Source organism: Chroicocephalus ridibundus, chromosome 5 (genome assembly GCF_963924245.1).
Source record: "Chroicocephalus ridibundus chromosome 5, bChrRid1.1, whole genome shotgun sequence".
NCBI classification, from domain to species: Eukaryota; Metazoa; Chordata; class Aves; order Charadriiformes; family Laridae; genus Chroicocephalus; species Chroicocephalus ridibundus.
Genome location: NC_086288.1, coordinates 38,916,303 through 38,931,181, shown reverse-complemented (window position 1 = coordinate 38,931,181; position 14,879 = coordinate 38,916,303). Strand labels below are relative to the sequence as shown.

At 34.5% G+C, this 14,879-nt stretch overlaps 1 protein-coding gene across 2 annotated transcripts in view; it reads left to right on the top strand.

Annotated features, from left to right (window-relative positions):
- FSTL5 (follistatin like 5) overlaps positions 1-14,879 on the top strand; it is a 317,506-nt gene that overhangs the window by 158,130 nt on the left and 144,497 nt on the right. For both annotated transcript variants that reach the window (XM_063336243.1, XM_063336242.1), the window contains exon 5: positions 11,438-11,634. In XM_063336243.1, coding sequence (XP_063192313.1) covers positions 11,438-11,634 — 197 coding nt within the window. The remainder of the gene's footprint in view (positions 1-11,437; positions 11,635-14,879) is intronic.

The window sequence follows — 14,879 nt, the reverse complement described above, 5'->3', positions numbered from 1 at the left end:
CTAAAACCTTAGGATAAGTAAAGTCAAAGAGACTTTTGCTGTTTAAAGCAAAACAAAACAAAAAACACCTCCCTCCCAAAAAAAACCAACCCAAACCCCAAAAAGTACTGATTGCAGAATCATTAAAACTATTCAAATTTTAATTTCATTCCCTGCTTACTTTGCAAGTTAGCTCTGTTTGGTGTATACACTGGCAGATGTCAGAATCCATCAACAAAATTAAGTTAATGCTGAAATAACATGTTTAAATGTATTCTTTTTGGTTCAGATGCAAAAAATGGCCTGCATATAACTTTTTTTTGGAATCTTAACGGTAGTGATTGATGCACATATGGTACTCTTTATTTAGACATCTTGGTATGTCTGACACTTGTCTTGAGTTGTGGTGAGGAGACAGTCATCATTGGGGTTGGAAGGCAGCTGCATTAAATTGGCGACAAAACACTATTCAACAGTCACAGAGAGAAAGCAAAAAGATTATATTAAATTGAAATTAGAACAACTGAAAAAAAAAAGATTCCCTTCATTGTACTTTAATCAAGCAAAGTGATGACACGAAAAGCAGAGAAGATCTTAAAATGGTAGGAAATTTTGTTGGATTCTTGTTGGTTTGGTTTGCATATCTCCTAAAGGTAATTTTCTTACCAATGGACTATGCAGAATTAATTAGGGTGGGGTTTTTTTTTATTTTGTTTGGTTTTTTTTTTTTTCAATGCATATATTCAAATTTGTGATGGAGGTGTTTCTTGTCAGGATCTTTATCACAGTTGTTGACAGTGATGAATACTCTGGGTCCAAGGCATGTCTCTAGTGCTGCTTTATAGGATTACTGTAGCTGAAGTTATCGTGAGGTCATTTGTTTAAGTAACAATTTGGAATTTCATTGAATATAAAATTCCAGTTCTGATATGTACCTATAAAGAAAAGAATTAAAGTTCAGTAATATATGAAGAGGCAGAAGATAGACTGTTTACTTGCAGAAAAGGTAAGGTAGATTTATAATATTAACTAATTTTATTATGCTTGCTTTTGCATGGAAATATATATATATTTTTTAATTCATGTAAATTTAAATGTTTTCCCCTAATTTTTCAAAACCTCTGAGGAAGAAGATACTTTCTGTATCTTTGAAACTTGTCTTAAAATAGGATCATTTTATAAATCACTTCTGTAAGTAAAACAAAGCATATCAAAACCAAATTCAGCTGGGTTTCCTTCTTTAATACGTACTCTGTAAATTTTCAGCTCAAACTCACCTACTCTGGGTTTTGGGGTTTTTGTTGGTGGTTATGGCTTGTTGCAGTTTTTTTTTTGGTTTTTGGTGTTGTTTTTGTTTTTTTTTTTTAAAAACCAAATCATTGTTTTTAAAGTAAGCCTTGTGTAATTATACCATTTCTTCCCTAAACAGTAATGGAAAAGATAGCTTTAATATCTTGTTTAAATTTTGGCAAAGTTCAATTTGAATAAATACTCCCCATTTTGACAGAGATCCGTGTCATGTTAGTGATAATCTGTTTCTTTAATGAAGTATGTGAAGGATTATATCTAGAAACACAGGATCAATATGAAACTAAATAGAAATGAAACTACTTTATAAGTACGTAAGTCTATGTGAATAAGGATGTTTTCTGCTGAAGGTTAAGTGCTGAACAAAACACTGAAACAAAAGAAAAGCTTCAGTTGTAAGAAAACAAAGCTATGAATTCCACTGCAATTGGTGAAAAGCTGAAGAGTCTAATTAATTTTTTTTTAAATGTCTTTTGTCATCAAACCACAGACGAGGAATAAAGGTACAAGGCTGTACCTCAGGACAGACAGTAACTTTGAAACAACTTCTAGGTCAGCAGGCTTTTTGCATTTGTATAGAGAAATCTCTGACTAAAGCATTTATTTCTGAAAGTGAAGCTAGAATAAAATTATTGATCTACTTTCTCTAGGTAGCCTTTTCTGTGAGTGTCTGTGAAAGGAAACAATGATTCAAATTCTGTTTAGGGGTGACTGGTCAAAATACATTTGTGTATAATCCCACAACTTTGCAAGATACACACTGCATCTCTAAAAGTAAGCGAAAGTGAGTTTATGCAGGCCTAGCTTTGCTCTTGCATTGATTTACACAATTCTAACTTCAACTCTAAATTCAGGTACAAGTGTGTGAGATGCCAAATTATTGCTAAAAGAATACGTATTTTTTAATATAAAACCTCCACAGTGAGTATTACCAATGTGTGATTGTCGCAGTACCTTACCTTCGCTTCATCCATCATGTAATAATGCTGTAAGACCTGTGATAAGGTGTGTCATTATAAAACGCTACCAGCCGTGTTTACAATATTTAAGCCCTTCATGCATAGCTAAGGGAGATACTGGTATCTATCTTCATAGTACGATACTGCCTTTTCCTACATCACCTTTCTTTCTGGAAGAGTGAATTAGTTAAGCATGCAGGAATTTCAAGTGTAGTAGATGACCTGGTATCATTAAAATAAATGGGGCTCCACACAGGTCTCAGCAAGGTTTCCGATTTTGTTAAAATCCTTTTGACATCATCTTCCCAACCATAATTGATGAGGTTTAAATGGATTTTTAAAACTGAAAACATAATTTCAAGCCTACGCTAAGTACAATAGGGAAACCCTTAACCTGAAAGTGATATGTGAAGCTGTGAAGACTTACCAGCCTGATCACATCCTCATGCTGTTGCCAGACCAGTATGGTTAGGTTACGTTCTGGTGTGGGTTCAAAGGTAAAATGCACGCTCCTTTACTTGAGTTTCAATTTAAAAATCTTGTTTTCCTCCTCCTGTTGCCAAACTAGCATATTCCCTTGTGTCTTGGTGGGAAGGGTGGAGGAAGCAGAGAACAAGTACAGAACTATGCTGCTCAACCTGGAAAGCACTAGTTAATGTCTCTTCCTTAGGCTAGCTAAAATGAAGTTGAATCACGTACACTTACTGACCTTGGTCCTCTGTAGCTCAGATTTCTCTGAATTGCTTTAGCTTATACAGTAATCATGACTCAAAGATGAATAGCCCTGTAGAATGTGATTTTTATTTACTTATTTTTCTTCTGGTTTAAAAAGAAAAAAAAAAAAAACAAAACCAACCACACAAACCCCTTTGCAATTGACCTTATGGTGCAGAGAGTCTCAGGACTTGCCTTATCTTGCCTTGGCATGAGCTGATTTTACCGGTTTCAAAAATTGCCCAGTGGTCAAATGACTACTGCCTACCCTGTTTACCTTAGGCTTTCTCAAAACCATATATGCATAATATATGCTTAACAAATAATAGCCTTTTATTTCAACTGAGGTTGGGGGAAGATTTTTCCACTTCCATGCTTAACCATGTTACCAAAAGAAGCAGCAGGTTCTGATAGTGAAACATATAAAACGAACTCAAACATGTCAAGACTGAGGATTATCTCTCACCGTACCTTCATATTCCTCCTGATGATGATCTCAGGATGCTTTTGACTCCTTATAGCCTTTTCCCCTCATTATTCCTGAGGAAAAGATTGAACTCTTAGTACTCGGAGAAAAACCGGAAGGGTAAATATAAGATAGATATTTCAAGAAGATACTAGGAAGGTTTTTAAAGTAATTTGATCTGTGTTGTTGAGGCTTTTCTGAATTAATTAAATAAATTGGTCTGATAGACTGCTTTAAAATATTAATTGTAATGACAATTTTTGTCTCCATATATATATGCACACATAAAATTAATTCTCTTTTTCCTGTAGCAAAAGGCTGAATGTAACAACTTCTGTAATTAGCATAGTTGGCTTTTGGTGCTAAAGGTGAAACAAAGGAAGCGGTGGAAACATGCGATGGAGGGGAAGGAACAGAAATGGAGCAACAGAACTGTCCTTTTCAACTATAGTGCTGTTTTAGTTAGGCTTAACCCAGTCTTGAGACCTCAACTTCATAAACCTGTAAATACTCCACATCTTTGGGAAGCCCTTGGAAAAAGGAAGATTGTGACTTATTAAGTCATGTTTCATCTCTTTCAGTAACTTCTTTTTTTTTTTTTTTTTTTTTTTTTTTTTTTTAAATAAAATAGAGTCCTCTGACACATGCTTCCTGAGAAGCAAAAGCAGAACTCCAGAAGTCTACACAAATTTATGGCTTAGCTTACATCCCATAAGTATTTCCCTGCTGGATTTGGAGTACTTCTTAATCTTTTTTTTTTTTTTTTTTTTATGTAAGCCTATAGCATTTCATAGCTTTCACAGAATCACAGTCACTGTAGATACTGGAAGTAAAAAATTGTCTAAGCCCTGTGGGAGGAAGACTAACAGCAATGGTTGGGTTAACTGTACTAGAGGGGAAAATAAAATGCTGCATTAAACTCCTATCTCAACTTTCATTTTTAGCAGCGCCTGCCTTTGGGGCACACTCCTTTTATATTTTTCTCTCTTCAGTTTTTCTTTTAATAAGCTAGGAAGGACGTGGAAGTCCAGGTTATCTTCTTATTAATGTTGTCTATGAATTTTTACTTGTGAAATTGAAATTATTTTTCTAACATACGGGACAAATAGAAAAACTCATCTGAAAACTAGAGCTGATTCAAGAAAACAAAAAATCAGGGAATAAGTAATCTCATCAGCACGTTAGGAAAAGAATAACAACATATCTGAAATAATCTCTTATGTATGGAAAATGGGGCATGTTTGCTAAATTTGCCCATTTTCATCTCTTCTTTTTTACAGTAGCATACCCTGAGGTAAGTTACATACTAACCAGTATGTAACTGCCAGTTCCATACTAACTCTGCCTATGGTATTTATGATGTTAAGATGCAGTCCCAACAACCTGTACACTCAGTGTTTTCTCAGCTGTGGAAAATGATGTTTTGATTATTACTGTCAGCCTCCGTTAGCCTTCAAATGTCATCTTGAAGGTGAAAGTTTATATGACCTATTTTCTTCTGTCAAGGGATCTGTGATATGTTAACCACTCTGCATTAACAAGTAGAACACCCACCCCCCCCACCCCACCCCCATCCCAAGTGCTGATTTTGGTCCTTTTCTTAATTTCCCGTTTACTTTTTGGATTAATCTTTCTCACACCATATAATATTTGTTCTAACTGGGGAAAAAAAAAAAGGAATACTGTTACTTATTTTTCTGTTTTCTTAATGCAAATTTGATTCCGCTTCTAATAGTATTTAACCTAAGTGGTATATCTTTAATGAAAATAATATTTTTTCCGAACTATTCATTGTTTAAACACTACTTAAAAAGTGTATAAAAACAGTATAAAAGCTGGTTATATATGTCTCCGTGTAATACCAGACACCAGACTTGTGCAGATATGTGTAATTAAGTACAATTGTGACTTCTGTCTTAAGATTTATAGTTTTGAACGATCAGAAATTTAAAATTTTGTATTTGTGGGCCTGTTTATGTATGTGGTAGGTGTTTTTATATGTATGTTACAAATAAACAGAAAACACTTGAAATTTCTTAACAATTCTTGTATCTACTTGGACCTATATACACGGAAGAACTGAAGAACTGGAAGTGCTCAACACTGTGTGACTTTGAGAGTAAAACTGAATTTAGATAATTATATATGTCATTGGAAAGTACGGATGCTAAAAAATAAGACATAAAGCAGCCCATGTGCTGATTGAGTGCTGTTTAAATTAGCTAAAAAGAAACCAAAAAACAAAAACAACCCCCCCAAAAAACCAAACCAAAAGTCAAATCCAGAACGATCTGAAATGTCTTTTTTTTCCTTTTTTTTCTTTTCCCCTGGGGTCTCTGAATATCTAAAGTTGAGCCTCTGCAGGGCCACGTTTTGCAGCCTTAAACTCTTATGTTTTTAAAAAGTGTCAGAAAAGCCTCACCTTTTATTTAAAATATAGCTACAACACGGAAAAGTTTTTATGTTAATCCCTGTTTATCCAGGATTTTTTACTGGAAAATACTGGTTTTGAGTGTAAAGCCCCCCTCCCCATCCCCCTCAACCTTTAGACCATAGATCAAGAGTTAGGTCTATGTACAAATGAGATTGCTTCTCTTCAACTACAGTTTCAGAGCTTCAGTAAGGAGAGTGGAGCATAAGGGTCAAAATTGTTGAGCTCTAGATTTGGAAAATAAGAGTTTGAGATTGGAAAATAAGATATTGTGAAATGATATCTGAACCTGAAGTTTCTTTCAGATAAACCAAAGCAATTTTGGTGGTTTAAAATGTTCCTTTATCTGTTAGGGTTACAAGTAAGATTACAGCTTTCGTGCTTCATCTATAGAAATTGAATCTTGAAAAATAACTGAATGGATGAAGACCTTCAAATTGTCTCTTGTGTTATGTTTGAAATTGGATTCATATCCAACCAGGTCTTTAGTGACTTCTGCGTCCTGTGTATGGGGGTGTATATGCTTGCTGCTTATCAGTTCTATTCTATTTCCAAAAATCCGGTTTATGATAATGTTCGTTTTGGAATAGTTAAAACTGTTCATATGCAATATAGTCCACTGAAAACTAGTTGCCACTTCTTGGAGATCCAAAGTTATTTTAATCTTGAAGGAAAAATGGCTTTGTGGAAACCATTTGTGCTATATAGAATCATAGATACAACTCAGCTCAAAATCATAAAATATCTAAGAATCCAGTTGTATCTCAGCAACTAATGACTTTAGTGGAGATAGAGTCTCCATGAATATTAATGATTCGATAAGTCTCTGATATAAGAATTATTCCTGCTATGTAAATGGAGATGCTAACGCAAGGTAAGGTTAAAATGCCTGTATTACCCATGAAAGTGGTGAAAAGCGAAAACAGAAATCAGATGGTTTGTCTTTATTTTTTAAATTATGTGTTCCTTCTTTCCTTCTCTGTGTATAGTAGTATTTTTCCAAAAACTATGTTATACAAAAATCTGAGATTTGAATTTGGATTTAAGGAGTGACTCCTAAATTATTATCTTAGCTGATTCTTTAATATTTTTCTACAGGTGTTAAGAACAATGTGTATATAAATTTGCCAAGTTTTCATAAATAACTAGTTAGTTTTGAAATATATCTCTCTCTTGCAAATCAAGTAAGACTTAAATTGTCAAATACAACTTTTTTTTTTCCTGTATTAAGGGCAAATATCTGTTCAATACTGTCTAGGAGGACAGTAGCACTCAAAATCTAACTTTCAGCTGTTTCCTAGGTAACAGAGATAAAGCTGCAAAACTGTGTGGAACCGAATGGAAGCAAACAGTCAAGTGTTTCCACTTTTGTACTATTTTTGAGTTTGAATTAAGTAAACTCCAGGGCTCTCACTATTTCGGAAATTACAAGATATGGGACCAGAGAACGGCACTTCGATTCCAGTTTGTTTGTACAAAATGAAAATATTTTAATATAGTTTAGCTATGTAAACCTGTTTTACCACAACTGTAATTAGCTTAGATCATAAACTAAAGGTTCATCCGTCACAGGTCTAAAATCTGTTGCGAGAATGCATAGTAAGATTTAAAAGGTGGGTGTTAGATCAAAATATATTAATTCTATTGCAACAGATTACTTTGCCGAACATAATGAAAGCTAAAGCAGTAATAGGGAAAAAATGGCTGTAGACTTTGGGGTAGAATTGCTGTACAGTGTTCAGGCTCTTTTTGAAGAGCGTAAGTAACCTGCACTTATGTAAGTGTGCAAACAATACTTTTCTCCCTATTTTCCTTTTTTTATTTGCTGCAATTAAAAAAAACCCACACAAACCCTTGTTTTCAACTTAAACAACTACTGTGATAGCTACTTTTACTTATATACTTACTTTTAATAGCTAAGCATATCGCCTAGTTTTTATCACAAACATCGAAGTATTGAAGTTTGATATTCTCAATCAGTATGATAAGGCGGGGGAACCAACCATTTATCATGTGCAGCATGTACCCTGTGTCTACCCAGACCCCTGAACATCTATGCTTCTCCCAAGATTTATCACGCAATGTCTAAGGGAAAAATCATTCAGGTTATTTTTGTATTACTTAGTGTGGTCTGTCATGAACAATACCAACCCACCCGCCCCAAACTCAGGAGCCAAACCAAAGCATTTATTTGTAATGGTTTTTTTTTAAGGTCATTTTAAGATAGTGTAGAGTATTGTCAGTGTGCTTAAATACCTAAGTATTGTTCTACTCGCCTTATAGGCAAACCACGTGCTCGTGTGCAGTGACCTTTACATCCTTTTCAGGTAGAGATAGGGGAATGCTACTTTCATATTATAGAGAACTGTGGCACGGCGCGGTTGCAGGGAGTATGAAGCTACTGTTGATAAAGCTGTCCTTTATGTGGGTCGGACTAACCTATTTAGATAAGTGAGAAACAAAATAGCATCTGTTTTAAACCATAAACGATGACCAGCAGAGATTTTGTCTGAACGGTGTTAGCAGTTTTTTCATCATGAGGACTAGCTCTCAAACAAGTTAGTGAAGCACTAAAAGAATCAGTCTGGGCTCTAGCAAACATAAAATACACACGCTGGAAGCCAATGGGCTGTTGTGGCTGGGACTGTAATTCAGTCAGGTTGATCTGTAAAGTGAGCAGATACACACTGAGAGCAAATTACAGCTATTATCTTACAGGCATGGTACAAACAACCCCATAAGGAGGATAGGCTTTAACACCATTGTTGAGTATAAAATGATCATCTACTGAAGATGGAGTGTAGAGACATGAAATTGTTTTGTGAACTGTAGTCACCTTATTTGCAGCTGATTTTCAACAGACTGCCATTTTGATTAATGTTTCGGTATCTATAAAAAACAACTTTTTAGGTAATTAAATAACATCATCTTTCCTTAATTCTATTTTCTTTAATGTGAAAGAGGCAGTCATATTTTCTGTTAGCAATTAGTACAACATATTGATGAGTCTGAGCTGCTCTTCAGGTTAAAAATATTTCCAAAGGACATCAAAGGAACAATAAAAACGAAAAGTTATCTCAGTATGGAACACCTATAACAGATTTTAGCAGCATGTTCTCAGGAAATTACGTTCTTTGGTTGAACTTCCAGTAAAACTACTTTTCATAAACACTGTTATGGGTTAAAAGTATGCAAAGTGACTATTGCAATGCTTTTCATCATTATGTAACTTATACAGTTTATTTTTTCTCTAAATTTACACTTTGTATAATCTCTCCTGTGGGAATCTTTGTGCTACCCATACAAATGTTCTCCATACTTAATAAATAAACAACCTTAAATATTTTAATGAACATTAACATCGTTCTTGTATCCATAGAAGTGAGAACCTGTATTCAATTCTTGATCAGTCATTACAGTGAGAGGCATTATACTGTGCCTCAAGGGGAAAAAAAAAGTCAGTGTGACTCTTTTGTTTCATTTTCCATTTCTCTTTCTAACTTATCACAGATACTATGACAAATCCAGGATTTAACTGATGCTATTAAGAAATAAACTGCTTTACTTCTGTTGTGTATCTCTAAAGTAAACATATCTCTTTGCAGTTCTAGAATTGCAGAATGAGAACCATTTGATCAAAAATAATTTGCAGGGGATAAAATCTGGACGTGGTAAACAGGTCTGAGTAGTATAGTAGCTAAGAAATACGTAGGATTTGGGGTTTTTTTGCCCCAGAAGTGTAGATAAAATGGTGTCGGATTTCAGCTGTACCAGAAGAAAACTAAACTGTGTCTCTGTCAGGATACCACAGCCAGAAAAAGTTATCTAGGGGAGACAAAGGTGATACTTGTTTTCCTGGCCCAGTCTTTTGGAATTCACCCAGATGAATTAGAGTATGTTAAAGTTAAGTGCTCTTTTCCCTCCCCACCACCTGGAGCCGGCATCCATTCAGATGGACAGGTTTGCTCATTGCAGATCCAGGATGGCTAAGGAATAAACATGTTTCCCTACCAAGTATTTCTGCATCAGTACCCTGAAAAGCAGTCATGTAGAATTCAACTCTTACAAATTGTACGTCCTCAACCTCCATGCCTCTGGCAGGGAAGGACAAATATGCAAATACCATGCATAGTTTAGGCTGCCAGTTAAATACAGCTTGGTTTTGTTTACAGCTGTTACTTCAGTTGGGATTTTCAGGTAGCTACATAGCAGGCAGTGGCTTTTAGAAGAAAAAAAAAAAATAATCCTAGAGTGGTTTTGATTCCTAAAAACATTTTGTCTACTTCCACAATTTAACTTCTCTTATAGGAGTCCTCCTCTTCTAGATCTGAGTCTCTCTAGGATAGTGAGAAGCATTTGGGAGCTTTTTCTCTCTCGACCTAATGAAATGGTGACGGAGGTGTACATGGTGCAGTCACCATAATAATGCATATACTATTAAATGCACGAAAATAATAAATTCCAGTCTCATACAGGTAAATTAGACATTTCTTAAGTGGGATCCACTTGCAAAGCAAAACAACTTCCTATGCAGTTTCTGTGAGGTAGATATTGGTTCCTTATTAATACTTATATCTTCAACTTAGCATCTGAAAACAAGAACGGAACATAACTTTTTGTGCTAGTCATCATATCGCTCTGGCCTTGACTTTGCTCTTTGGATTTGACTTAAGTAGTAGCTTACTGTAAATATATGTTTGCAACAAATACATGGTATTTTGCTGGTCCACGTTTACTTATCTCATCTCCTCTTATAAAAAATTCTTTGAAATACTAAGGTTATCATAATAAAACCAAGAACTTCTAAACTGTTTCTCTGTTCAATTTAAAGTATACAGCAATCTAATAAGAGAATACCAGACATATACACTATATTGTGCTTTGGTTTAGAATAAGCAGTGACTGTAATCGCTGTATGTAGGGCATTTGCTGTAGCAAATTCTGCTTTATAGAAGACTTGATAATGAAAAGAATAAACTTGTCAAAGATACCCTTTCTCTTCCTCTGGCAATCCCACCTTCTCTTGTTCAAATAAATTTGCTGTGTCCATTAAATGAAAAGGCAGGGCTAGCTTGTGAATGTAATTTCTCCTTTCTGAAGTCAAATGTTATTATGAAATGTGTTCTTTATAGTGTATAATTTTCTGTCATATTTGCAGGTTTTACTGCATATATTACATGGCAGTATTCAGTTTATGAATGTTTATACCAAATGCTTTACTAAAGATAACATTTTAAAGAAATCTTCAGATGTACCTTTCCAGAATGATCTAAATCAAAAAAAAGTACATGCTTGGAAACTGTTAAGACTTTCCTTAGTTTCCATACAGGGAAGACTTTGTCTACAGAAAGTATCTAGAAGTGCAATCATTTTTTGGCCTACATCTGAAGACCAGACAAGGAAATGATATGTAAAGAAACTACTATAGAAAAATTCCTTGCCTCATGAAGCAACGCTGGGGTATTGTTATAAGTTAATACTCCCTGCTTTTCCATTTTATTTTTATTTTTTTTTTAAATTTACTTTTAAACTCTTAATAAGAAATCAAATTCAAAACAATCTTGTGTATTTTCTTTTCAGGAGATAAATGCAAACCTACTGAATACACTAAAGTGAAAAATATGTTACTGGATCTTCAAAATCGGAGATACATTGCACAATCAAAAGATAAAACAAATGATGAGAAAATGGCTTTAAAGAAACTTCTTGTAGATCAAATGTTTAATTACTTTGATTCAGACAACAATGGACTTGTGGACTCTAATGAATTATCTCAGGTAAGATTTAGATTTTGTTGCATTAGCAAAGTAGCTGTTCAGTTGTCTTTGTCAGGACACACATGGTATATTATGTCTTAGAACGCCTTCACTTTAGTCTCTGAGGTTGAAAACTTCATTCAATAATTTTGGAAAAGATGAATTATTCAGAAAGTCTGCAGTGATTATTTAGAAATCCGAATACAATGCTTTGGGATATACCTTAGAGGGTTAGAACACCGTAAGTTGCTTTGACCATGAGTTGTTTTATTATCCACAGTGTGGTATCGTAAAGTCCAACTGTATGGATGTATTTTAGAAGTTAAAAACTATTAAAATGATATTTTAAATCACTTCTGGAATACTGAACAAGCGTTATTGCTTCATATAACTTGGGGCTAGAGAAGTACAGAAGTAGTCTTGGAAAGAGAGTTCATCGTAGTCTCTAAACAGCAAGCTTTAACTCATTATGGATGTAAGCCGGTAATTGTTGCTCTGGTAGGCATGACAGCACTAGCTTCAATCTACCTAGGATTAACTCTATTAGAGAGTGTTGTTGTAGCAAATGTACTTTGATTTACTAGGTGATGTGGAAGTCCATGTTTGAGAAACCTAATCACGGCTGAACTATATTAATGAGTCTAATGCTAGTCAGCCACTTAAAAAGTCATGAAAAGTAAAATTTGTCAGACGCCACCGTTAATCATAATCCTGTATTTTACGTTGCATGGCAGTGCACATACTTTTTTCTATAAAAATGAGTTTATAACGGCAACTGTAAAGTAATGCTTTTTCACAAGCATGGAAACAGGTCAAACAGCCCAAACACGGTGCTTTGGTTTTTTTGCTAAAATTCATTGCAGAAATACCAAATTATTCAATCTAAAGAATAATATAAAATAAGGTCATTGTTAGCGCTGTGTGGTTTGTTATTGTATGTTTTGACAAGAGACACAATGAACTAACTTCTTCCCCTCAGAAATCATTCTTTAGTCAGTAGAATTAAAACAGAGAAGTTCTATCTGTTTCTTGTTAAGACTTCTTGACAGCGGAAGCTTCAGCTGAGAACCTTTGTGTCTCTTTCATATGACAAAAGGAATCACTGAATCGCCTTTGCAAAACGCAGAATAGTGTGTGGTTTTGCAGTTAAGAGCAAATATTTGTAAATCTTTGCCTTCATCTGTTGAAGGAAGATTTTAGCCTGCATATTTACTGAGAACAAATCAGGTTCGTGACTCAGTTCTCGCTGGAGACTTAAAACAAGACGACAAATTAAAAGAATTTAGAGCAATGTCTTTAAGTGGAATGCATTGTTTTTCAGAGCATTATCTTTGATTGTTGAAAACTTGACACTTTTTTTTTTGTCCTCCTGTGGTTTAGCCCACTGAGTGTTTTTTGTCCTTGTTCAACTAAAAGCTTGGTAAATCAAGATTGTTTTGCAAAGTGGGATTAGATTCTTGCTCTCTTCTGCCCTTAGCGTATATGATAGCTATCAGTATTTCTAACAATTTGAATTGCTGTAGTAGGAGAAAAGGAACAAAAAGTTTTAGTCTTGAACACCCTATTTAGAAGGTATTGATTCATGATGTGAGAGAGGTCCCTGGCATTGAGAGAATGCTGAGCCCATTAACTTCTTTGAGAATATGATTGCAGGGAGCGTGAGGGGGCAATGGTTAGAAAGGTCTTTGAACTTCCCTAAGGCTGAATGGGAGGCTCTTGAATGAAATACTCTTGAAAATGTTCTCAGGATTAGGGGAACTTTTCTCAGTTGTTCTCACAATACAGCGAAAGTTTTGCAATCTGCAGACCAGTCATAAAAAATAGTGCCTTTCTGCATTTTAAATTTAATCATATTAAGGGAATACAAAAAATAACATATTTATTGTAGAAAACAACAAGGACTCATGTTCACATGAATATTGAACTTCAGTTTTTAGTGCATCTTAAATTTTACATCTCCTCAATCTTGCTGTGCAATGAGAGTGATCAGGCTCTTGGATTGCATTTTATTATCATCTCATAGATGTCCATATAGTCATCCTACCTAATATAAAATTGAAATGGATCAGTTGGAGACTGGAAATGATGACAGCAACGCTCCAATTTTTATTGATGTATGTTGGATTGGAAATCATAAAGTTCTTGAATTTGCATCTAGAGGCAAGAGAAACAAATACTCCTCTCCAGAAAAAGCAAAAATACTGCTTTTTATTAAAAAAGCTATTTCAAATTGTGAGAAAGTTTTAAAAAAATAAGTCAAGTACTATAACAATGAATTAGAAATCGGCAAACTATAGTTTATTTTGTTCATTTGGACAATTTAGGCATCTAGGAATATTTTTTTTTTCATGGCTCTGTAGTCTAATGCAGAATTACAGTTAAAAAAAACCAAAACTCCATTACACAGTGTAAATGTCAGCCAAAGTAATCTGCAATGAAGATGGAAGGGTGGTGGGATTATGTAGCCCCCATGCAGGCTTAGTGAACATTTTTGCCCATATAAATTCTTCTCTGACTTGACTGCTTTCACTGCTGACCCTCATTTAATGTTCTAGTTTCCAAATATTATATTGGAAAATCAGATGTGATTTGATTTTTCTGAAGACTTATTCATGAAGGTAACCTTTAACCCAATCTGTTTTGAGAGGTAGGTACTAATCAGAAAGAGTATCTATCCTTCCAAAAGGGTGGGCTATGAAATAGGCAGAATTTTTTATCATCTTAATCACCTCTAGTCTAACATAAATACAACATATCTGCAAGATTTCTGGTAAAGTGTGGTGGTTCCTTGATGTTGTTTTGTTTTGTTTTGATTTTAAAGCACTTTGAAAGAATTTAAATGAATCCAAAATAAAGGAAAATAATTGATTCTTCTGGTTAGCTATGAATATTCAGTTTCTAACAGGTTCACTTCTTTATCTATTGCCTTTTATCTTATGCAAAGCCAAACTGGAATTTAATACAAAGTTATAAGTTGAACTTCAGTCTGTCTGTCATTATAGACTGCTTGATTACTGTACATTTTTACTGCTGTATAGAAGAGAAAGCAATATCAGAAATGTTATGGGGAGACATGAGAATAAAATGTGTTTTTCCAGTGATGAATGTAGTTATTCCTGTATGGTGGAATTGCCATTTTATAAACAGTAAGCCTTTTCTGGTTACTCGCAGTTGAAGATACTTAAGCTTTAAGAATACTTCATCTTGCTCGACAGTGAAATTCAAGTTCCTTCTGTGTGTGAAAGTGAAATAATCTATGCTTGATT